Consider the following 25,466-nt stretch of genomic DNA (forward strand, 5'->3'; position numbering starts at 1 on the left):
TAGAACCGAGGGCTGGAAGACTCGCGATATCTGGGGGGTCGGGATCTTGCTGCGTTGCCTAGCGACAGGAGGACGCTCGCGGGCCCCCAGGCTAAACCCCGCCGTAGCCTTAAATCTCCTACCATGGGGGAAGAAAGCGGCGGCCGTAGCTGTGGGACCACTAGGGAGCTGCAGAAGCTGAAGCAGCAGGCGATGGAGTACTATCGGGAGAACGACGTTCCGCGCAGGCTGGAAGAACTGCTCAACTCCACCTTCTACCTCCAGCCTGCCGACGTCTACGGGCACCTGGTAGGGACCTGGGACGCGTAACCCTAACTCCCTCCAGCACCTCTCCCCACACCCCGCGCTGCGGCAACGTGCTGCGCCTGCGCCTCAGAGTCGCGCATGCGTGCTGTGCCGTGCTGGCTGGCAATGGTGCGGAGGAGCGATTACCAAAGAGGGGCAGCGAAGAGGACTTATGGGGCGAAGGAATACTGAGAGGGAACTTGGGGGAAAGGAGACAGCTACAGGAGAGCGAGATGTACTACGGCGACATCTCAGAGCCTAGCAGCCTGCGCGTGGGTTTGTTAAACACAGTCTTGAGTACCGCCTACCTCAGCCTACACTTTCAGCGGCTCCCTAGGACTACGGGGTGTCCGGCTGGGCATTTGCTGCCACTTGGCCTCAGTTCATCCCGGGTCCCCGTCTGGCTGGCTCCCAGTGCCTCCAGGTTGTGCCCGGATATCAAGCCAGTGCGCTTTGCCTAGTTCCCCCTCCTCTGCCTGGGTGCTGGTCCCCAGCGAGCCAGCTCCTCCTCAAACTGCAGAATTCGCGCCTGAGCCTCGTTCCATCGCCCTGGACCAACAGTCCCAGAGTGTTCCTGTGGCATTCCCGGTGTGTGCTGTGATCCCTCGAGTCAGCCTTCCTACAGTTTGAACTCCAGGTGAAACCCAGGGCCTTTTGTACCCGCTTCCGGTGGGACCTGTGCCCAGCCTTGAGATCTGGCTTTTGCCACATCCTTAAAATAAGCAGTTGAAAAGAGAGCTAGCCTTTTGCCCCTTCTAGAACGATAAGACTAACAAGCGCTTCGTGTCTGCAAGGCAGGGTGATTGGGGCGGGTAGGATTTTGCCCTGTGGTGAGGGAGAGCAAGGAGGCGGTAGGACAAACAGAATCTGTAAGTACCGTGAAGCATGATATACAGTAAGCGTTCACCAGGACATCGGCTTGGGCTCCATGTTTCGTTCTTTAGTCATGGCCCCTACATCAAAGTTTTTTGGGGGGTAGAGGGTGTCGTCGCATAGTTTTCTCTGAGCCCCTTGTGCTATGTGTTGTATCACAATCCTTTAAACCACTGCAAGGTAGAAATTACTCCATTTCATGAAGAACCTGTAGCCCATGAATTTAAATGATTTTCCCAAGGGACATAGTCACAAAATTAAAAATCAAGCCAGGGCTGTGTCCCCAGAAGCTAGCAGAGAGTGTCGGGTACATAGTGGACACTCAAAAACTATTTGTGGGATAAATGAGTACTTGACACTGACTCCATTCCATCTCTTGCTAGAGGACTTCTTAAAATAGATTTAGTGTAACTTCCTCACGTTACAAAGACAGCAAGCCCTGTCTTACAACTATTCAGTGTGCACAACTGAGATTAGAAACTTAGACCCTTGTTCAGCCTGACTCTGGTTTGTACATCTCTTTGGGACCATGTACATTGGTTAGGGACAAAAGTCACTGATACCTGTAAGAAACTGAGTGTGCTAAATGATACATGATTCTATGCTAGATTGAGGGACAGATCACATGCCATTAAAGAAATTCAGGGATGGGAACAATCCCTGTAGAGTATAATAACAAGGAAAGTCTTGGCTTGGACTTTAAAGAATATTCAGGAGTTTCATTCACAAAAGGCAACCTACTTTTTGTTTTCTTGGTCACTGCCTTAGTTTTGGCCATCTCTCTCTCAGTTAGCTTCCTCTTCTATTAGTCTAGCTTAATATTGACGGAATACTCTTCCTGATACCCAAGGCTGACCACTCTCTTGCTCAGAAATTTCCTCGCTGAGGTCACACACCTTCATGTGTGGTGCATGGTGCTCAGGCTTATCTTCTGTTCCCTCCCCAACTCCTCTACCTCTTACTATCCCATAAAGCCATCCCATTGTCTCAGGTATCTGCCACCACTTTCCTTCTTGTCTGCTGCTTGTTGAAGTATTATACATCCTACCGTGTTCACCTCAAATGCCATCTCCTTTTTACTTCTAGAACAATAGAGGAATTCAGTGTTAGGGAAGATACCTGTAAGCAACAGCAATACTACTTGCTCCTTCATTATAAAACTTAGGATTGAAAAACCAGGAACCAGGCCAATCTGGGTTTGAGTCTCAGCCCTGCCACTTACTAGCTGTGAGAGAGTGTTATATGTATGGGCGCCCATGGACACACTACTAATGAGAATGCTTTTTTGGAAATCCCTTCCATGTTGACTCTAGACTTAGCCATGCTTTGATCAATATGACCTTGGCAGGCATGATCCAAAAACAGGCTTGATAAATGTTGGCATACTGAGGCTGGTCCACTTAGAAGCTAGTCCTCATGCTGTGAGGAAGTCCAGTTACCCTGCTGGAGAAAGAGACCAAAGAGAGTCCTTGGCAGATGTCTGGCCACCAGGATATTCTGTGAGAAAGACATGGCTCATCCCTAGCTAATCTAGCCATCCCAGCTGAGGGACTGGCCTTGTGAGGGAAGCCATCTTGGATATTCTGGCTCTGCTGTAGCCTCTAGATGATTACATCTGCATGCAAAACCCTACATTCAACCAGTTGAGCCTAGCCCAGTTTACAGAATATGAGCGCATAAGTAGTTTCTACCAAGTTCTGGGCAGAACTGTTACAAGCAGTAAATCATTAAAACATTAGCTTTGTGGTCTTGGAGAATTTATTTCACTGGAACTCAGTTTGTGCCTCTGAGGGGTGGAGATGATGCCACCTACCTTGTTGTTTTGAGAAATTAATGGTACTCACATAATGTATGCAGAGTGCCCAGGGATGTGTCTGACATGCATTAATTTACATAAAAATCCATTGTATTTCACGCACTGTGGTACATGATACAGTGAAAAACAGTCCTTCCTTCAAAGTAACATTAAGCATTTGAAAAGTGTTAATTCCCTCCCCTTTTAACATTGTACCACACTGCAGGTGCCTAGTCCTTATTGAACTCTCTACAACACGTGACCTGTAAGCTAAATAACATTTTTCTTTTCTTGATCCCATCTACATTAATTTTGGTGCTTACTCTGTAACATACAAACCACACCCCAAAATGCACAGATGGCTTGAAAATTGGTGTTTGCTCTGGTTGTGCCTTGGTTCCACCACTGAGCGGGCTCATTGTTGTGGATGTCAGCTGACCTGTGGTCTTGGCTGAAGTCACTGGATCCTGAACTGATGAGCTGAAGGACGAGAGACCTGGTCTTTTGAACGGAAGCACAAAGCCTGATGTAGTACTCGGAATGAAGAGGGTGAAGAGGGTATGCTTCTATTTCCCCTTCCTCCATCTCCTCTGTTCTTGCTTCTTTGCAGAGAAACACAGAACTTTAAATCTTTTTATTCAGGCTCCTGGCATGGGCCTTCTACCTGTTTCATTCATTCTTCAGTCTCTTTCTTGGATCAGTTCTAAAGGACTTCTGCTTTTCCACCTCAATGAAGTTGCTATTACTGAGGTTCCCAACAAGCCTCTTTAAACATACAGGACTATGCATAAGCTGACAGTAAGACCCAGCTGCTGAATAATTCTCCATTCAGAACTCAGATGCCTTGCTAAGAGGAGGAAAAACCAGCCCCCTGCAGGTTACTTAAATGTGAATTCATCACAGTTTTTAGGAACTGACTGACTTCTGTATTTTGGGCAGAGGGAATTGAGGAATTGAGGGAATTGAGCTGACTCTAGGAAAGTCTGCTAAAGAATGACACATGGCCTTTAAAGAGTCTGAGCTGCTACTGAGAGTTGAAAAAATCTACACATTGCCGCATGTGCCAGGCTGTGTGAGTACACGCATGTGTGTGTGTGTGTGTTTGTGTGTGTGTGTGTGTTTTGGAGGCTCAGTCCAGATCTCAGTGGTGAGGGCAGGGCTGTTCCCACAGAGCTATTGCGCTAGCCCTGGCATGAGGAAGGACACATATGGGAAGCAGGTAATCGTGGCAAACCAAGGCATGTGTGCCGCAGCAGGCATGCCTGTATCATTGAAAGTGCTCAAAGATTCACCATCATGGAACTAGAGTTAATGTAAATGACCTTTTGAAAATTAATTTGATGTGGTACTCTGATTATTTTTTTGTGTTGAAGGCAAACTGCTTTTCTAAACTTGCTAAGCCTCCCACCATATACAAAATAATGGGGAAAAGTGTACTGGATGGACTTGGGCTTCCTACACTGCAAGTGGAAGTATTCTGCATCATTCAAAATTTTCCCAAGGTATGAGGCAGTTGAAATGTATTCTTCTAAGATACCCTGGCCACTGCATTTATTAGCAACTCTTATCTAAACTGTAGGAAATTAATGTTTTGAAATTTTGTGTTTGTGAAATATATGTATGATTTATTCATTAATAATCATGTAAATATGAATATATAAATCAACTATGGGTTATATTTTTATTACATTTTAATATAGTGTAATTTTAATATAGATGCTAACCTGAAGATGATCCAAGATGGAGAAAGAAAAGCAAAAATAGTTTTAAAAAATCTGACATTTCTAATACAATAAACTGTAAATCTCTAAATAGGTTTATAAATTTATTTATTCATCTATCAATTTGTAGATATGTAGACTGATTAAAGAAAATAATTTTGGGCTGGGGATATAGCTCAGTGGCATAAGCGCCTCCCTGGCAAGTACAAGGTCATGAGTTCGATCCCCGGTACCGCAAAAAAAAAAATAGTAATTTTAACAATTCGTTTTAATTCACTCTAATTGGTACATATTTGTTAGAAATAATTTTGGTATAGACCCGGTGTCTTACTTTTCTCATTGCTGATACAAAATACCCAACACCCATTGTTGAGGGAAGAAAGTTTATTTCAGCTCCAAGGCAGGGAAGTATGGCAGAAAGGCATCATAGAGGAGAAATAGTTCATGGTATGCCAGACAGAAAGCAGCAAGCAGCAGCAGGCCGGCCTTCTTTCTCTCCCTTTTTATTTCATTCAGGCTATAAGCTTATTGGTTGGTGCCACCCACACCCAGGGTGGAGATTCCCTTATCCACACCCAGAACTATGCTAAACCCATTTGGTTATGACACCCTGAATTCCAGTATCACACACCTTAGATCCAGCCAGATGCAAAAAGCCCCACCTATGAGTGCCTGAGGCTTTGGAAGCACATCTAGATACAAACCATAACACCCAGGGAGAGTAATCGTGATTAAATCTGTTCATGCCAAATGAGGTAGTGCATGCCTATAATCCCAGTTACTCTGAAAGATGAGGCAGGAGGATTGAAAATTCAAGGCCAGCCTGGCCAACTTAGAGACACAGTGCATGTCTCAAAATTTAAAGGATGTAGGTCATTGGTAGAGGGTTTGCCTAGCATACATGAGGCTGTAGGTTCCATCCCCTGCACCAAAATAACAATCTGTTCATATCTTTGTAGCTATTTATTGAAAAGATAGTGATAAAAATGAAGTTCAGTGTAGCGTCTTTGTGGGGTTATTTATAACAAAGTGATAATTTTAAATGTTTTGTGAAGTTAGGTTTTACAGTATTTCAACATTTATAAAAATATCTGAGCAAAAATTATATCTTCCATTTTCCTCTTTCAATTGGTGATAAAGTAGCTCGCATGTTAAAAGCTGGATTACTTCAACTTCCTACTTTCTGGGAGAGGTAGTGGAAGCGTATGGCATATTTACGTCATTTCTAGAGCGTCTGTTCCGTGATGATCCCCACGCACTTTGAAGTCTGTGAGAACGCTTTGCCTGAGCTGGTGGAGGCAGAGGAGGCAGAAAGGAGCCTGGCAGTGAGCACTGCTGTGCAGTGGGTCAACGAGACCATCACTGAAGAGCTGCGCGGGCTGGCGCCCTCCAAGCAGGCTGAGGTGGACTGTGTGCTCAGGTACAGCTTCCCCTTAGAAATAAAACATGTCACGTGTACCTACGTATCTGTTATCTTCGCATTTCACCTGTAGGAAAAAAAATGGCTCTGATCTATACAGTAGGCAAGTCAATTTAAGAAGCAGAATTTTATAAAAAAATAATAATTATTTAGAGATAGTTATATAAAAAACTCTGTTATTGAAATCTTACTGCGTAAGGTTACATAGGACCGGTTGGTCTCTCTTTTTTTAATTTTAAAGAGGAAAAAACAATAACAAAGTAACAAGAATGAAGACAAAAACAAAATAATACAAAAATAATAAAAACAATACACGATTTCAAAACAAGATGATAGGAATTAACAATGATTGTTATATTACATATTGTTATCTTCAAAGAAGTTGCTCAGATTACCAGATGTAAGAATGCAAGGTTGATCAAACAATTAAAGACAATAACAAATAATAAAAAAAAGTTAGAAACAATACAGAGCTTCATAAAAAAGATGGTAGGAATTCAGCAATGGCTGTTGCATATTGTTGTCTTCAAATTAGTTATTCAGATTACCAGATATAAGCATGCAAAATTGGTCAAGAGAAAAGAAAACAATTTAAACATTAACTGTTCCTTTCAGTAAACCAATAGACTTCAGCAATATACTTATCTCCGCTATCCTTGTATATACATATTTTTTTCTATAATTTTAAAGAGAAAATATGAAAAACAAAATAATAAAAGCAAAGGCCTAAACAAAGCAACATAAAAGCAATAAAAATGATACAGAATTTCAAAACAAGGTGATAGGAAATCAACAATAGTTGTTATCCTACACTGGTCTTTTTTTTTTTTAAGGGAAGGTTTTAAATGAGGAACAAATAAACAAAGAAATAGAACAGTAGCTCTTTTTATTCATAGAGCCTCCCTAAGATTCAGCAAAAAAGTTTCTTATGAAAATGATAAAAGTACAAATCTACATGATCACCAAAAAAGTTTCTAATAAAACTATAAAAGTACAAACCTACATAATGTCCTTCCACCCCCCGCAACACACATGCTGCCTTTTGTGCTCTCACATCCTCCCGTATGACCACAACGGCCGTGCCTGCAGCTCTGCTTCCTCACCACAACCAGGTCTTCAGCGCTCAGCCTCTAGGTTCATTCTAAATTAAAAAACCAGCCCAGCATGGTAGTCCACGCCTGTAATCCCAGCACTGGGGAGGCAGAGGCGGGAGGATTGTTGCAAGTTTGAGGCCAGCCTGGGCTACTTAAGTGAGTTCAAGGCCAGCCTAAACAGCATAATGAGACCCTGTCTCAAAAAGACAAAGAAAAAAAACAAAATTAAAAACCAAAGAAGAATCTATTAGGCTATGAAGTATCAAACCAAGTAACAAGTTAGGATTAATTTTCCTTTTGTGCAGAAAACTTTTCCGTTTGTAGCCAGGCAAAAGTCAACAAGACCCTCTCTTTTGAAGCTTAATCATTTGCTTAATTTTACAGAATGTCATGTTTTGGTTTGCCTCAGAGTCGGATGATGACCTTTGTTAATACTTTTAAAATACTTTTTGTTTTTTCCTGAATGCCACTCTATTTACCGTTTCTTTTTGGGGGGCGGAGCTTATTTGCTGTTATCAAATATTTAGTTTTTTCCCAAGTTCTCAGTCACACCTTCAATTTTATTAACACCCCCTGCCCTTTTGTCCCAGAGCTTTTTTCTCCCTAAACCTCCCATCAGAACAGGTTCCTCTTCAGGCCCACTGCAGAGATACCATAAAGACTTCATGTTCTTTTGGTTCTGGATCCTATATTTCCCTGTTAGTTTTCTGGATTATATCCTCTGAAAGTAAGGATGAGAAAGGGGATGTGCGATCCAAGTCTTCTGAGTTCTTGCATGTGTAGAAATGTCAGTACTTTGCCCTCATGGTTGATAGTTTAGATGAATTTCCCTCAGTCCCTTAAAGATGTTGCCTTTTGCTGGCATCTAGATTATTAATAAATTGACTGTAAATCTAATTCTTATGTCTTTTTGTCCATGGAAGCTTTTATCCTCTTCTTTTTGTTTGGGGTGGGAGCCAGGGGTGAAAGGGGATGTTGAAGTTTTATGTAATTGTACCTAAGTGGGAATTCCCCAAAGTTTTTTTCATTATTCATGTTGAGAACCCCTCCAAAAAAGAAAAACAGAAATCTTTTACCTAATGGTATGTTTCACTGTATATCCTTCATGTCATTTATACAAAAAGATAATCCAGTAGCCTTTAATCAAATTATGACTTCAAATTTGATTTTGAAAATGCAAGCAGAGCTCAGATAATTTAACAAATGTCCCCCTGAAATCTTTAAGCATTTATTTCCAGGCCAAATATATTTCACTTCTTAACACAGTTTTATACCACATCATTATTTTTTGCTTTGGATATTAATTTATTCTTCAGTAGCCGAAGAGCATCTTTTTGAAACACATTGGGGTCTGCTATAAAACATGACCGAAGTACAGAATGATATTCTGTGTAAATGGTATTTACCATGGAATGGCCAATTTCAAAGCCATATTTTCTTGCCATGAAGGACATTCTTTGCAAATAAAGTGCAAGAAGATAAGGAGAGAAAAGAATTGGAAAAGAGCCAGGAAGACTCAGCAGGCCCTGCACCACCACCTCAAATCCTGCCACCACCTCCTCCACCTCCTACCAAAAAAAAAGGGCAGAAGCCAGGTCAGTGGTTTATAGAAACCCTTCGTGACAAGCATTTGAAGAAGAAAGGCTTACGCTCAGGCTGTTTCGATGCTGTCCATCCTCCACACCACATCTTCCCTTGGAGCTGCCGTGCAGGGTGGACAGTGTTTTACCCCACCCTGCTGTCCATTTTAATTTGTAAGATAAAATTATTTCCCATTCAGAGATGAGCACCTATTAAAGTACACTGAACACTGGCAATATGGGAGTGGGGTGTGGCAGGGGGAACCTTTCATCTCCTCTAGAAATTTCCATTAGATAATCAAAAAGCAACTCCATATTTTAAAGAGTGTTGAAATTCTTTGATATGGACAATCAATATTTTCGAAGTCCCATGTGACATATAAATTAAGATTCGTTTTTGAAAGCCTTGCTGTTTTAAAGCACAGAGAAATTATCACATCAGTTTGCCCTTTGTTCCATGTTTTCCAACAGATTTCTAATCTCAACCCCGCCATTAGGTTAATGTCAGTGTTGCTCTTAGGATAGCGTTTTCACGTCTACCAAACTAGAGCATGTTGCTTAAGGGAACAATAATGAATGCCTTATTCGATGATGGCTAACCTTTTAGAGACCGAGTGCCCAAACTGCAGCCAAAGCCCACGTTATTACAAAGTGCCAACACTGCCCCACGTGTGCTGTTAACCAATGCTCAGCTGTTGGGGTGATGCTGGGGCAACTTAGTTCATGTGCCGACAAAAGAGGGCTCTGTGTGCCCACTGAGGCACACATGCCCCAGGTTTATCATCACCGGCCTTATTCACCTTGTCATTGCCAGTGTCTTGCAATGTAACACCCTCCACCTCTCAGTACCCGATAAATGTGGAATCCATTGAAGAAGTCACTAGACCAAGAAAGGACTAGACACCATGGGGACAAGGTCCCTTATTTCATTGATATGACTGCTGAGGTCCAGAGAGGGCAAGAGTATTGACCAAGGTGAAAGAATCCACTTTCCGTGGCATATTGGACAAGTCTCATCATCACCATAGCCTGCAGTTCACTTATATATGGTATAATATCTACCTCACCCCACAGAGTTAATATGGAATGGCCTAAAATTTCGTAGGCAAAATCCATGGCTTGTGATTACTTGACACCAGGAAGTGAAGCCACACACATTCTTGGTGGGTGAGGTGGAGAATAGCTTCTTTCCAGCTTCACTCCTTTTTTGTTGAGCCTTCTTATGCGTAAGAGAAGCATTTAGAAGTATAGTCTTATGCTAGGCTTCCTAAAAAGGAATGTTGTCAATGCTTTTTCCTCCAGGAAAAAAGGATTCTCCTGTAGAGAAACCGATCACACCTGCAGAACCTGTTGAACCAGTACTCCATGGCAGTATGGCCATAGGGGCTGTGTCACTAGCAGTTGCCAAGACCGGCGCCATTCTGGGCAGTATTCCTTTGTACTTAAACATCGCATTACTGAAGCACGGTCAGGTTAGTGTCTGCTATATTCCATTACGAGGAGCCCTGATTGTCTCAGAGCAAATGAGCCACCTTTCTCATTTTCTCTGCTTTCCCTTTTCAGGAACAGTCAGCAATACTAACAATGCCTTTGCTGATGGCATCTGTGGTCAGCTGTGGGAAGTCATCACCTGGGAAACTAAATTTAATGAAAGAAGTGATTTGCATACCCCATCCCGGATTAACAACTAAACAAGTACCTTCAATTATCCCAGACATTTTCTGAATAAAGAAAGGAAATACAGGGGCTGGGGATTTAGCTCAGCGGCACAGCGCCTGCCTGGCAAGCGCGAGGTCGTGAGTTCGATTCCTGGTACCAGAAAAAAACCAAAACCAAAAAAAAAATAAAAAAGGAAATACTCTATCATGTATGTGATCTTAGCATAGCTCCTTTATGACACCAAGGGAGAGGGAATTAAGTATAAAATGAGAAAAAAATACTTTAGGAAATATGGGAAGTAGAAATAAAGCAAGACCTCAAAAAAGGCACACATCTTAGATGTCTGGTTCATTACAGTATTGGTTTGTGCTAGTGATTTACAGTGAAGCCAGGATGAGTAACTCTGGAGGACTTGATGGTGTGGGAAGGTTGTTAGCTGGGAGAATTGGGATGTCTTTATTGACTTGTGTATGCACTTTATTTACTGGCAGTAGCAACTAGAAGCTAGCACTTTCCTAGTAGCCCACTCTGTTCAAAATGAACTCCAAGCCTAGTAGATTGCCTAGAATATAAAAGGCATTTCGCGTGAATCTGTGGAATAAATGAATCCAAAGTCACTTCTGAGAGGTGTATTGATGTCTATATTTCTCTTCAATGGCCTCAGTCAATATGCCTCTGAAAACCTTCATATTCTACCAATTAGGCCTTAGGGAGATGCTACAGGTTCAAATGTTCAAAAACAAGTACAGGAAGCTTCTCCCCTACCCGCCTATTAACATGTTCTGAGCAGCTTGAGTCACCGGTGGTAGGTGAACGACTGTCCCATGCCCCTCACTGGTTCAGAGCCGCCCAGCAGTGGAACGTACAAATTATGGTCCTGTCATGAACATGTTAATAATGAGTGATATTTTCTAAGATAGTGAAAATAAATGTATAAAAAGTCAGGATACTTCCTTTATAATTCTTTTTTAAACAAAATCATGATTACCTTGTACCTTATCAGTTACAAACCAAGACTTATATCTGGTTCACCATCTGTCAGCTCACTCAGCTACTGTTGCCAGTCTAGATCTTTTCTTTAGCTACTATCTCTTGTGCTATTTCGGTACCATAGCAGTAGACATGTCATTCCGTATCTGTCTTCATATACAGATTGTAGCACCATCACCACCCACTTTTTTCTTTTTAAGTGACAATAGAGTGATACTGATTCAGGCTCTCTAATCCCAACTATCTTTGTGACATGTGACATGTACCACAAGAAGGTTATCTAGGTTGGTCAAGAGATGGTGAAAGAGAATTAAGTTATCTTGGTCCAGCCAGTGGAACCAACCAGTCCTAAACAACAAGGAGCTGAGGCAGAGAGTTCATGCTCAGTCAAATGCAAACCAAGAGCCACCGACTAACATATAGTCTTCTGATTCTGTAGACCAACCCCTAGCAGGGCCCATAGCAGGGACTCTACATACAGTACTCTGAGTTAGGAATAGTCACATGTGGTGTAAGTTTTTATGTTTAAAATATCTAGACTGCAACTGTGGAAAATCATGATTACTCTACTTGTAGGGTGTGGAGATGCTTCTGGAAATTCAGAAACAAATTAACAAAACACTGGAAATGGTACGTAAACAAAATCTCTGGTATCATGTTACTGATACTTTCTAGGTCTAATTGTTAGTTCATTTTGCATTAAATCAATATTGTTATTATTGTTTTAAGAAATGTATTTATTTGCTTTGGGTTTCCCATACATACCAAGTAGATACATTACTTATTGGCTATGGATCAGTTATCTAAGGGTACCCAGTCTCATTTTGATTTCTGAGGCAGCTAGCTATGTGCTAAGATCATTCTTTAGGATTTACAAAGTATGTAAGGTCTTTGTGCCTTATAGGGGAAATAATATGTTGGACCTAGAAAAACAATCCCATAGTGGTAGGTGGTATTCCATAAGATCAGATCAAAAAAAGAATTGATCCTCCTGCAAAGAATGGCTATGTACAGCAGGTGTTTCTCATACAATGTGTGAATACATTTTTTATATGAGTAGAAACACACGAACCTGCGTTTGCATGCCTGACATATGTGACTGGAGGCAGAAGGTAATATTGAACTAGAGGGAGTATGTGCCTGAATTTAAGAAAGTATTTGGGACTTTAAAAAGTAGAGAGTACCTGGAATCATCCATGTGTATGTCTGTGCATGTATATGTGTGTGTACGGGTGTGTGACATTCCCTGTAGCAGACCAGCTGACTAGGCCCCCTAGGGGTAGACAGCCCGAAGATTTGAAGCTCTGGTTGCTGCCATGGATTTGAAGATCCCAAGTTATGTGGTTTTATCTTCTGTCTCACAGCCCCCTCCTCCAAAAGCAGAGAACAAAAAGGGACTTAATGGAAACAAAAGAGGTCAAGTAAGTACATGTAGTTGTTTACCAACTTATCTAGGACACTATATGTATTGTTTCCTGCCCCCTTTACTCTCCCATGGTCATTTTTCTTTAAGGTCAGAGCTGAGGCAAGTGGAAACAATAAAGTGATATTGCTCCAGGAGCACAAACGCAGGGCTAGAATAGCAATCTGCCACTGCCTTTTCATCTACCGACTGCCCGGCCATTGCTGCCTGCAGTTGCCAGTCAGCTGGAATCTCGGAGGTCTCAGAAGCATTTATGAGTAACAAGATTGCATCTGACCTTACAGGTTAAGGGCTTGGGAAGCTGACTCTCATAACTAGCTGAAGGGCATACAGGACATTTTAGATTTTAATTTCACCACTACCAAAGAGAGAAAGAAAAGGCACAAAAAGATGGCCAATTTTTTTCCATCTGGTTCCCCAAAGGACAAAAGCCCCATTCTAGATGAGCTTAAATTTCTCCAGTTATAGGGAAAAAAAATTTCTCCAGTTATGGGAACACAGAGATTGTCAGAAGAGTCAGACAAACGGTCCCTGTGAAACGTGGCCACACCGGCCTCCAGAGTATCAGGAGACCGCTGAATTGGCTTGGTCAGTCACTTACTTTGGTGACTGTGGGTGCTCTGCTAGATAACCTACTGTCTCCCCAGCCTTCTAAAAATCCAGACAGAACAGCTAGGAAGAATTCTGGAGATAACACAGGAGGGTAAACGTTGCTCACATCTGCAGCATTTGCTCTGTCAGCCCGCTATCTTCCTCAGCCCTTATGGCAGAGAAGTCAGTCTGCTGGCATCGAAAGAAGAGGACCCGGTACTGAGATGAGGGGACTTCACAGGGACAAGGTGGACAGAGAAGACAAAAATATGAATAAATACAGCAATAAATACTTGGCAGCTATATATGTTAGAGTGAACACAGCATTCATGAGGTCGTGCCAGAGAAGTGGGAATGGTGAACAACTAACCAACTGGTGCTGTTCCCTCCCTTCTAGCAAGTTGTCTTCTATATTCTGAGAAACTTAGTCAAGGCCTGCCCTTTGCAGGATCAGCTCTATTATTCTTCCTAGAGAGGCAGGAAGGCTTACCCTTGGGTAAGCCAAGTTAAGGGCGTGGACTCTGGACCTAACTGCTGGGATTAAAATCTGTCCCAAATTACTTTAAGTCTTGGTAAAATGCAGATAATCATACTACTTGCTTCATGAGGTTGATGTAAGGCACAAATGAATCTGCACTGTGTAACTTAAGAGTAACTTTATGAAACTAAACTGATAGAAATTTCACCAGATATTCCTTTGCTTGCGGCATTTAGAAGTTTCTTTCTCGTTGACTTTAGAAACACTGGATGGTTCTTATAGTTAGCACTGTCATCAGTAAAAACAGGATCATTTATACCCGGGTTCACATCTTCTCTTGAGTTTGGTAAACACATAACTTTCAATTTATAAGTATATAATATTAACTTATAGTTGGACATATTGAAGCTAACCTGGCAATAGAAGTATATGGTTGCCTTACCCTAAAGGTCATTCGGGTCCCCAAATCTTTTACCACTAACAGCCCTTCCCAGTCATGCATCCTTTTCACTGAAGTCTCCAGTTCTTTTAAAAATAACACGTTGGAGAAGAGAAGTGGCCAAGTGAGAGACTGATGGATGGGTGTTTACAGGGACAGCCTGGGGATTCACTGAACTGGCAGTTGGGACTCAGGCTAGCCTCACCATGGCAGAGTTGATAAAGTGATAACACAGGCTCACTAACAAGAGAAAACCCAGACAGTGCAGAGAAATCTTACACCCCAAATCCTATGAATGGGACCTAGCAGTAGGATTAATCAAGAATCACTGGATCTCATCTTTGCAGAGCTATGTCCGGTTATAATCTCTGCCCTTCACAGGAAGCTCCGGGAGCCTTAATGTAATGTGCTCATATGCATCATCTTCTTTTGCTCTTGCAGCAGCCGGTCACTGGTAAGATGTCCCATCTTGGCTGTTTAACCATTAACTGTGACATCATAGAACAGCCACTGCTTCTAATACAGGGCGTCTGTGCAAACCTGGAGCTCGAACTGGGAACAAATCTGCATCTGGCTATCAACTGTGCTGGACATGAGCTGATGGACTACGTGAGTTTCCACTTCAGAGCATTTACTTGTTGTTGACGTCCATGCTTTTAAAGTTAGAGCTCAAGAGCTTATCTGAATAGTTCCCAAATAGATGTGGTTATTTTAAAAAATTAATAATGGGTAAGGGATCTAAATATAAGGGGAGGTGAGAAAGCCAAATTAGCTAATTACTAGAGAGTAAAATAACCATATAACTTTAAAAATAAAGCCAAGCACAGTAGCATAGGCCTTTAATCCCAGGTATTTGGGAGGCTGAAGCAAGAGGACTTCAAGTTCCAGGCCAGGGTGGGCAACTCTGTGAGATGCTGCCTCAAAAGATAAATAGGGCCGGGGACATAGCTCAGCATTCCCGAGTTCAGTCCCAAGGACTGGCACAGAAAAAAATAATAACAGAAAATGTCTTAACTTTATATAGAAATTTCATGATAAATATGAAAAAAGTATGAAATTTTATGATAAAATTTTATGATAAAAATGAAAAAGTATTTAAAACATCTTCAATTTTGGACTTGTTAGGAAATTGCTTAATTTGATTACTACATTGCAAACATGAATACTATTGGAAAATAATTTAACAAACTCGTATGTTTTGCAGAATATAATCATTTAGTGGTAAATGTTGAATTTGTCAAGTATGAAAAGTAGATCAATTATAACTGTAATTTCTTCATAAATCCTCTCAGGCAGATAATCGTTAGAGTTTATGTTGTTACTCACTTTTTAAAAATAACTTTGCAGTGCTGGTGATCAAACCCAGGGTTCAACACGTGGTAGGCAAGCACTCTACCACTGAGCAACTTCTCCAGCCCTCACTTTCTATAGAAAAATGTTTCCAAGGTATTGAAGCTTGTGAAGAGTTACGTTGTTATTTAATTATATGAAGTCTTATCCTCAACCTGGGTGATCATAGAGCCTCAGTAATAAAATATCACCCGGTGATCGCATTACCCAGAGAGGAATATTTTAAAAAGAGATTGGAAAGCAAATTCATGAGAACTGTCCCATTCCTCACTTCCTCAGGCTAACTCATTAATTTACCTTTATCCTTGAGAAATCTGCATGTTAGGAAATCTATTTGAAGTTTTCTGCCTTATACACACACACATACACACACACACACACACACACACACATTGTCACTGTCAAATACACAATGCTGTCCCCATTCAATAAGCCCAGCATATTGGCATGCATTTATGGTGACTTGGTAATTAATGTCAAAGTCAGGGGACAAGACAAAACAGGATCCTGTTTTAACTTTGATTCTAACTTTCAATTACAAAGGAAAATTTGAATAGTGTATAAGAGCTTTAAGTTTTGGCTTATTTCTCAAAGTTCTTTTACTTTTCTAAAGAAACTTAAGCGCATAAAGGAATATTTAATTTCCTATTCTTCGCATAATGATTGGTTCCTAGGCATAGCATTAAGAAAAATAATTGCATGTTTTCATCAGCAATGTATACCAAGAACTATGAATATACTGACTGTTAGTGCTAAGTAGACTGGGTATTTATTGCTTATATTCAGTAAAATGTATTAGCTTGGTAGCAGATAATTCTTACAGTAATGTTAGTTCAAAGTCATTAGCATTTCCTCACTGACGATGGGATTTTTAAGCTTTGCATTATAGGAGCTGAAAGTTCTTGAGGCTTTTTAGCATGAAGTATAGAATCCCTTCAATTATGAACTTCTTAGGAACCTGTTCATTGCAGTGGAACCCAATCTGTCAGTGGCAGCAGCAGGAAAACATTAACCAAACAGCCACTCTGTCCATCCTGCCTCCCTGCCAGAACCTGAATGTCCCCAGTGCCATCCCTGAACACAGACTTGAAAATAAGGTGCTTTGTTTTGCAGGAAGACTACACTGGATCTTCCAGCCCAAATTAACGTGTCTGTGCCGAAGTCCCACTTCCAGAATAGTTTCTACTAGAAGTTGCATGTAACCTGAGAAACATGCCTTCTCATAAGTCACTTCACATTTCAAATTGTTAACACTCAAAAGCCTAGCCCAAGCGGGATGTGGTGGTGCAAGCCTATAGTCTCAGTTACTCTGGAGGCTGAGGGAGGAAGATTGCAAGTTTGAGAGAAGTCTGGGTAACTTAGACTGTCTCCGAACTTAAAGGCGGGGTTGTTGCGGGAGTGTAGCTCAGTGCTCCCTAAGTTCAATCCCCAGGACTGAGGAAACAAAGTCCAGCTCTGCTTTCAAATTTTAGAATATGTACACTAAACAAATTATTTGTTCACTGAGTTGAAAGACAGCAGGTTTCAGAGTGGGCAGGTTTTGTAATATTACTGTTTGTTGTCATATGAATTTTGTGTTACTGTCCACCTACCTAGGCAGCCAGGTACCTGGCACCATGTCATGAACCTAAGTTAAAAAATAACTCCGAGGGGCTGGAGATTTAGCTCAGTGGCACAGCGCCTGCCTGGCAAGCTCAAGGTTATGAGTTCAGTTCCCGGTATTGGTAAAAAACCAAATAAATAAATAAATAAATAAATAAATAAAAAATAACTCCATACCTACTCTGTATTTGTTGGTGTTTTGTGTGGAAGGCTCCATCCAAAGGCTGTGGGAAGCTCTATAGATGCATAAAGAAGAACAGTGACTTGATTGCCCCAGGTTAATATTTTAAAGACAATGTAAAGTGAAATGCAGATTCTTCAGGGAATGTGGCTTGAAAATAATGTCTATAATCTTTTACATAAAAAGAATGAAAAGGAATTTGATGGTCACCTTTGACATGTGAACATGCACCCTTTATTTTGCTGTCTCCCATATACACATTAGAGTAAAGGAAAGTATGAAGTACTGACAGGTACCTACAAAAACGCAGCAGAGATGGTCGACCTGTATGTGGATCTGATCAACAAGTACCCTTCCATCATTGCCTTAATCGATCCTCTCAGGAAGGAGGTGAGCTTCTTAAACTGTTTACATTTGTAACATATTTTTATGCTATAAAGCAGGCTCACCTTCTACGTTTTATAGCAAAACAGAATAAAATGTCATTCTTTTGGATCTCTGTCGTTGGGAATGTGTTGTAATTTGGGCTGGAGCTGGGTTGCTTTATTTTGGCATTTATGAGACAGGCACTTACTAAGCACAAGAATAATAGAAACACAATCACCTTGGGGTGTGCCTGTCTGAGTGAAACAAGCCATTTGCAAGCCCTTCAGGAGTACCTGTATATTTACAAGCAACTTCCCTGATGGAAACCGCCCCTGCTGCGCTTGCTGGCACTTCAATACGGTAATCATATATCATTTTCATGTACTCATGGCAACAGGATCTCTACGAGGCCAAGTATTTTTTTAAACTAAATCCAGATACTACATATGCATAAAAGTAACACGGCCTTTTTTTTTTTTTTCCAGTACTGGGGATTGCACCCGGGGTACTCTATCACTGAGCTGCATTCCCAGTGCTTTTAAATTTTTTTATATCAAGACACTTGCCAGGAGGAAGTCAAATTTGAAATGCTCCTGCCTCAGCCTCCCTCATTGTGGGATTACAAGTGTGCACAGAGTGCCTGGCCAAAAGCCGTATTTTATTTTATTTATTTATTTAGTCTTTTTGAGACAGGGTCTCACTAAGTAGTTCAGGCTGGCCTTGAGCTCACTTTTACCCCAGCCTGGCCTCAAACTCACAACAGTCCTCCTGCCTCAGCCTCCCGAGTGCTGGGATTACAGGCTTGCGCCACCATGCCTGGCCCAAAAGCCATATTTTAAAAAGTCTGAGATACTGAAGTTTTGTCATCTATTCCAACTAATGGCTCTGACAAGGGTTATCTACATGCCACAAAAGACTGTTTCCCTTTCTAATCCATGTAAATGCTCCAAATTTGAATTCTTGAGTAATTTAGAACCGTTTGTATACTGAACGGACAGACTGAACACACAGCCTGACTATTTAGATTTGGAACTCATCTGGAGGAAGTCCCGGGGCTTGTCAGTCCCACCCTCCCTTTCCTGCCCAAGCCTATATACAAGCTCTCAGGAGACAGCGGCTGAGCTCAGTGCCAGACTGGCCTTGTGATGATGGTCTTGAGGCTCCGATCACAGCCTTTTTAATGTGAAACGATGCACCTGCATCATCAGCTCTAAAGGGGTAGGCGAAATCTGGTGTAATGGCTGGGCTGACTGTGTGTATGCAGATATATGCATACTCACATACATACATGTATATACATTCATACACATGCAACTTATTAAATAACCACTTCATTTCACATGGTGATACCCCCAATTAAAATGTTCTGAGAAAGAGGGCGAAGGCTGTCTTCTTTTTTTTTTAGTTCATCAAAAATAACAAAAATCTTCTAATCAGTCAGTCTTTATTAGCTATGGATAATACAGTGACGGGAGTAGCCTGGGTTTGAAAAATGCCACAGTTCACAGGAGGAATAGTATTTAGTGGATTAACATCTTGCAAGATCTTTAAACTTAAGTCACATTAAGTATCTCTTCAACCAAGCGTCCGAACTCATGTGGCTGTGGTGCCAGATCATTCATGCACAAGTGTAAAAGAAAATGTTTTGTGTATCTCAGGAAAAGAGTATGACTTTAATTATGTGCTATGGTGCCTACTGTTTTATATTATAATGACCAACTCTTAAATATTCACCCAGGACTCTGAACAGTGGGACAGCATCTGTAATGCTCTTGGTTCCAGGTGCTACATAATTGCAGGAGCTGCATCCAAAAGCATTTCTAAACTTCTAGAGCACAGAAGCATCAGCACCCCAAGATCCCATGGGCTGGTCATAAAACACACGAATCAAACTACAATGTCTGACTTGGTGGAAATAACCCATCTTATTGACAGTAAGTAAAATATAGATCTGAAAGGCTCATAATGACTTGTTTATATAAGAAGCCCAAAATATGCAGTATATGAAAGTTAGTAAAAAGGAAGGAATAAATCTGGGAAGCAAAGAAAATCCAACCATTTGTGGGAAATGTAGTGTTGGAAAATAAAAGGCAGTTTAGTGAGTTACTCTGGGGACATTCCAGTAACAGCCCTACTCCATGAGGTCATCCTTTACCAAAGGTCACCATAAAGGGGTCACTAACCTGTCAGCTTCACAATGGGAAGGGACTTTCTGCCCCTTACAGGAAGACCACAGCCTGACTTCTTCGGAAAGGGCATAGCCATTAGCACATTTATCAGTTGGTTTTAGGCAGTGAGCTCGGGCTACAGAAAATCTTTACAGAAGGTAGAAGGATACCCCAGCCCTGACTGCTAAAGGATAGGTTTCAAACTTAGACTCATGGTCTGTGAAACCCTTGGTACCATTCTCCAGCCATGTTTCCAAACACAGTAATGTTCGAGCTCATGACAAGCTTAAAATTCACTGATGGGAGGCATCAGGCCCCTCCAGGAAGCAACAGGGACAGGTGTATTTACACTGCAGCACACTGCTAAGGTATTATACATTCTTTCCTCTCTCACATTGTGCTCTAGATTAATCCTCAGTGCCTTAAGAACGGGGACCACATTTAACACAATAAGGCTGTAGTCTGCTGCACTAAAATTAACTTTGCCATTTTTAATATATCCTGACACTTGGGGACCATTTTAATTTGAAAGGACTTGGGAAGGCTCCTGGGTGATCAGAATTTGGAACTAGGACATCCACAGCAGGAAATGAGTATACTTCAGAGGGTAAGAAAACAGGCAAAAATATCCAGTCAGCAGAAGCAGAGTTTTCTGTCAGGAGAGACTTGTGGCAGATGGAGGTTTATTCCTAACAGGAAGCTACCAGGAAACTAGGAAGCATTAGGAAACTACCAGCCAGGCAAGAACACGTAGTGTCAAGGAAGCATCTAAAGCAGGCCTTTAGCCATGCAGCTGGGATTAGGAACAGTACTGGAGACTGGGGGTGACCGATAAAAAGCAGGGCTCCAACACAGATGGCCTGGGATGTCAGAGGTAGGCAGCCTCATGCAGTACCAACAGCCAGGAACTTTAGCATTTAACTCTCTCTGTAATGAAGAACGCATTAGCATTTCTGTTTTACTGATATGAAAATAAGGCTTAGAAATGTTAATTTTCTGGACACACTAGAGTGATCCCACTTATTTAATTCCTCAACGTCCAGTCTTTGCTGCCTCAGTTTGAACAAGCAATTCCTTTGGCCTCAATTTCTTTGCCCTGTGTTGTTGACTTAGTTAACTATGCTTCATCCTTCAGGTATTGACCAAAATGAAATGTCTGTAGATGTACATGCCTCCTCTGGTCTCCTCTACCTCTGACTGGTTCTGCTCTGAACACCCCTTGTAGCATCTTACAGTTTCTCTTTGTAGTGTTACCAGAATGAATTGTCTATTAATGGCTGGTATCCCTCACTAGACTAAATTCTAGTGATTTTATGGGCATCTTGTTACATAGCTACCAAGAGCAGGTTTTGGAGACTAGACACAAGGCCAGCCTCTGACCTGGACCAAGGAGCAGAGCCATAGTGGCAGCTGGGGCCAGGGTAGGTCCCAGAAGATGCAATGATAGGTACAGTGGAGCTGGCCTGGGTGTCTGATGGGAGACGCTTGGGCCCACCACTTAGCAGGTGTTTCTTCATCTTCGGATGGGTCCTGTCTTTAAAATGCAAACACTGTCACTGTGTGAGAGCGCTAGCTTACACTCATCATAGACTCTGGCAAGTTTCAAGGGGGTCCTCAAATGACTAAATACTATGAACAGTGCTGTGATATTCAGAAAGACAGGTTCCCTTGAATAAAATTCTACAGGATGAAGTAAGAAAACTGCTATGTAGACTGTGGACTCCACGTACACTGCCCTTGTACTTACCGTATTTCATCTGAAATGCAGTTTTCTACTTCAACAGCAACAAAATTAAATCATGTTTTAGAGCAGCGGTCTTAGGAACATGTCAATCTGATTTGAGAATTTTCCCCCAACGGCAATAAAAATGCAAATCTTTGGATTAAAATTCTTTAGTGGTGTTTGGCTCTTGACAGTAAAGTTTTAAATCTGGCACACTGCTCATTTTGATTCTAGGAGCTCTCATTTATGGGAATTGTTTCTGTGCCACATAAAACCGAAGGAATTTCTCTTCCAGGTATGAAGCACATCGCCATCCTTGGAAGTACAGAAGGAGAGTCCTCTGATGACAGCCTTGTTGATTTGGTAAGTGCTGAATGCTGGTCAATTGCAGAATTGCCAAAACACTGCTTTTATCACGAATTGGTATTTCACAGAAATGCAGTCTTTGGTGGAGAAAGTCATGTAACCTTTTATGAAATAGACTTGCTTCCTTCCAGACAGCTACCTTTTGCAAAGAGCTAATCTTTGAACTTTTAAAAAGAAGCACAATTGAAGTCCAGGGAAAATGACAAGCACACTTAAATAACTGGGGTGTGCACTAGCAATCTTCCCTCCTGAAATGAAGTGAGAAAGGCCAGGCTGTTCTTAGATAAAATCAGCATGCTTACACGACTAGTAAAACGTCTGATGGGCAGTCAGTCACACCATCCTTTTGCCTTTCAATACTCCTGGCTTGTGAGCAGACCACTTTACTTACATAAGATAAAAATAAAAGTACAAGAGAAAAACCCCAGCAGCACACCACGACAGTTTTCTTTTACTTTAAAGAATTGTTTGTAACTTAGCAAAACATAACTCCCCACCATTTAAAATAAGTTGTTTCCCCTTCAGGCTGTTGGACTCGGTGTCCGGTTTATCAAGTTGGGGGGTCTTTCTCGCGGTGAACGGGTGACTAAGTACAACCGCCTTCTTACTATAGAGGAAGAACTTGTCCAGAATGGAACACTGGGTATGTGGTGCTTTCTCACTTTGTTTTCACTTAGCCATGAGTAAGGGAACAAAGATGGGAAGAGGGGGAATAGAAGTCGCTCGGCAGGAGGGCAGGGGAATCCAGAGACGATAAATCAGCGCTGACAAAACCAGGGTGGCACTTGCCACAATGTATATTGTTGTCTTAATGGATTATCTATTTACCTGAATGTTTAAAACTCTTGCCCTTCTTCTCGCTGAATAGGCTGCGTGATGCTTTTCAATAGAATTAATTGATTGGAATCTCCAAGCCTACCTTTTGTTATGGTCCAAATTATAGAGGCTTTTCTGCACAGCCTGTGAAAGTTACAGGCAGATGTTTTCCTGATGGTTCCTGGAGACAACTCTGCCACTTAAAAAAAACTAAGCAACGTGTTAATTTTAATGTACCTTGCAAAGTTCAAGGTCTCAAGAGAAGTGAATGAATCATTTATGAAATCCAACCTTTATAAATTTGCATGGACAGAAACACCTTGTGTACTGTCTGGAGAGAAACTTCCTAAATCGGCATCTTTGCTTTCTGTAGTATTGATTGTGATGGCCTGAAAGAGGCCACAGCATGCAGTCATTTATGGAGGCCAATAAAAAAACTGTGATTTTTAAAACTTGTCATGTTTACTATATATGCAGGTGTCTTAAAACACACCCTTCATAGAAAATGAGGATATAATTAGGAATTATTTTTGAGCTATGTAAAGGCAGTCAAAAATGAGTCTGTGTTTGGTGTGTAACGTAAAAGCTCATTTTTTTCAAATAGGTCAAATTATATTGTTCCACATATTGTCTGATTATATTTTGTCATACTAAACTGATGGGGGCCTTAGGTTCCTTAAATGACCTCTCATACATCTCCAGGTAGCCTGCATAAGGAACACAGCCATTTCAGAGCATCCGAAAGACCCCAGGGACTGGAGGCCTAGCCCCTTTCAGGTGCTAGCGGAACCCTGGGTATTGGAATGGATTAGGCATTGAGAATTTCTCTGACTCTGGGAAGTACATGTTAAGGGAATGCAAAACTGGCAAATCTCTCCACTCCCACTTTTGAGTAGGAAATCTTGGCAAAATCTCAGCCACTAAAATACCATCCCTGCTTATATGGACCTTTCTGGGACAGTCCACTTCTGCCATCATTTCCCTCGGGGTCTCTGGCACTGGTTTGAGTTCACATATAGCACTGGCCTTTCCTCTCTAGCTCAGCTTCCTCTTTTCCTTTTTTGCTAAGCCTCTGCCACTGAATAGCAACCAGCAGGTCTTACTGGGTATAATGCAAAATGAATAGGACAACAGTATTGGACAGTGAATGTATAACCAAAGTGATTCTGGATCCTTTCTCATGGTGATGTGACTCCTCTGGCCATTTCTGATAACGATCTCCTTCGAATAATATAGTAACCCTGGAACTGGCACCACTGGATTAGACAATAAACTTTTTTTTTTTTTTTCTTAAAATAGGTTTCAGTGGAGAACACACGTTTTTTTGCTTGAATGAGGATGAAAAGGCACTTGAAGCTGCTGGCACTGGGCCCCTGGAACATATCTTCCCCACAGAAGTTGTGGAACAATCAGCTAAAGCATGAGCACATTTTGGGTGGGACGTACCGTGAGGCAGAGCCACACCTTGGGTATTAGACTGGTGTAAAGTATGTTGCTGTACTGGCTGTGTTCTTAAACTTCACTAATTCAGGTGTGCTTTTCATTCTGGTAATTTCACTGTTTGGTAAAATACAGATATATTTTTGCCGGAAATTTTGTGAACTTTGTTTTTTTTTTTTTTCTTCCAGTACCAGGAATCGAACTCACGACCTTGAGCTTGCCAGGCAGGCACTTTGCCGCTGAGTTAAATCCCCAGCCCTTGAACTTTGTTTTATAGTCCTTACATTTCCATGGGGACATTAGCTCTACTGTCCACTTTTCGAGGATCTAGTTTTTCTACAGGTAGTATTTTTGTTGCCAATTCTACATCTTGTCCTTTACAAATCAGAAATCTCCAAAACAGAAGCTCATTCTGCCAGAAGCTCTCAGTGCCCTGGACAGGTGTCCAGCTTCTGTGTTCTGAGATGCACAGACGTTTTTGCAGCCACCCTGATGCAGCTGGAGACAAGAGTGTCACTATTTTTTAAAATAGCCAGAGAACTTCATCTTCTTTTCTTGATTCCCTTTTTCCCTGATGTCTTCATCTTAAATTTTACCCTTTCTTGTATTATTTTTATCTTTGTGAGTCTCCTTATATCATTTTGGAATACGAAAAGATATAAATTAATGAGCAAATCAGTGAAATGAATACTCTTCAGGTTACTAAATGCTCAAATTGTTTATAATATATAAACGGATTGGCAAATGGTTAAAACTGATGTGACATGTATGTTGACTGACTTGCCTCTTGACATTTGTCAACTATTGCTGGGGTTAAAGCAAAGGAACACCAGAAACAAACATATTCAAGCATACACCTATAGATACATAATGATATCCAACTACTTTATATGATTGCGTTCTGTTAAAAGGATTACTATTTGCTTTTCCTACAAATTGTATATATTGCTATTTACTAACCTGTAGGAGAGTTGGCTAAGTTTAGACTTCTGATCTCCTACATAGGTTTTTACTAAGTACGCTGGGGATGTCTCCTTTAGAAGAGTATAAATGAGGGAACTTAATGTCTTCATGGCAGAACCAGCCTCTTCCGTTCCAAACTACAA

General features: G+C 41.4%; 2 protein-coding genes across 6 annotated transcripts in view; one reads left to right on the forward strand and one right to left on the reverse strand.

The window, feature by feature from the left end:
- Positions 1 to 210, reverse strand: part of Hspa12a (heat shock 70kDa protein 12A) — a 161,402-nt gene extending 161,192 nt beyond the window's left edge. Inside the window, exon 1 of one of the 3 annotated variants that reach the window (XM_005387861.2) lies at positions 123 to 200. In XM_005387861.2, coding sequence (XP_005387918.1) covers positions 123 to 125 — 3 coding nt within the window. In that variant the 5' untranslated portion in view covers positions 126 to 200. Of the gene's footprint in view, positions 1 to 122 lie in introns of all 3 variants that reach the window. The other 2 variants (XM_013515842.1, XM_005387862.2) reach the window with 2 other exon arrangements.
- Eno4 (enolase family member 4) lies at positions 39 to 24,513 on the forward strand. Of its 3 annotated transcripts, none has more exons than XM_005387856.2 (14): positions 39 to 288; positions 4,327 to 4,455; positions 5,904 to 6,094; positions 8,638 to 8,783; positions 10,071 to 10,240; positions 10,332 to 10,463; positions 11,994 to 12,047; positions 12,782 to 12,838; positions 14,790 to 14,957; positions 17,746 to 17,871; positions 19,586 to 19,781; positions 22,034 to 22,101; positions 22,630 to 22,747; positions 24,220 to 24,513. In XM_005387856.2, the coding sequence occupies exons 1-14, from the start codon at positions 124 to 126 to the stop codon at positions 24,342 to 24,344; spliced, it is 1,845 nt and encodes a 614-aa protein (XP_005387913.1). In that variant the 5' UTR covers positions 39 to 123; the 3' UTR covers positions 24,345 to 24,513. The 3 variants fall into 3 exon arrangements, with proteins under 3 accessions (XP_005387913.1, XP_005387916.1, XP_005387915.1); XM_005387859.2 differs by lacking the exon at positions 39 to 288 and adding an exon at positions 313 to 873; XM_005387858.2 differs by lacking the exon at positions 39 to 288 and adding an exon at positions 314 to 922.
- The last annotated feature ends 953 nt before the right edge of the window (positions 24,514 to 25,466 follow it).

The sequence above is a fragment of the Chinchilla lanigera genome, unplaced genomic scaffold (assembly GCF_000276665.1).
Source record: "Chinchilla lanigera isolate Chin_1 unplaced genomic scaffold, ChiLan1.0 scaffold00030, whole genome shotgun sequence".
Taxonomy (NCBI): domain Eukaryota; kingdom Metazoa; phylum Chordata; class Mammalia; order Rodentia; family Chinchillidae; genus Chinchilla; species Chinchilla lanigera.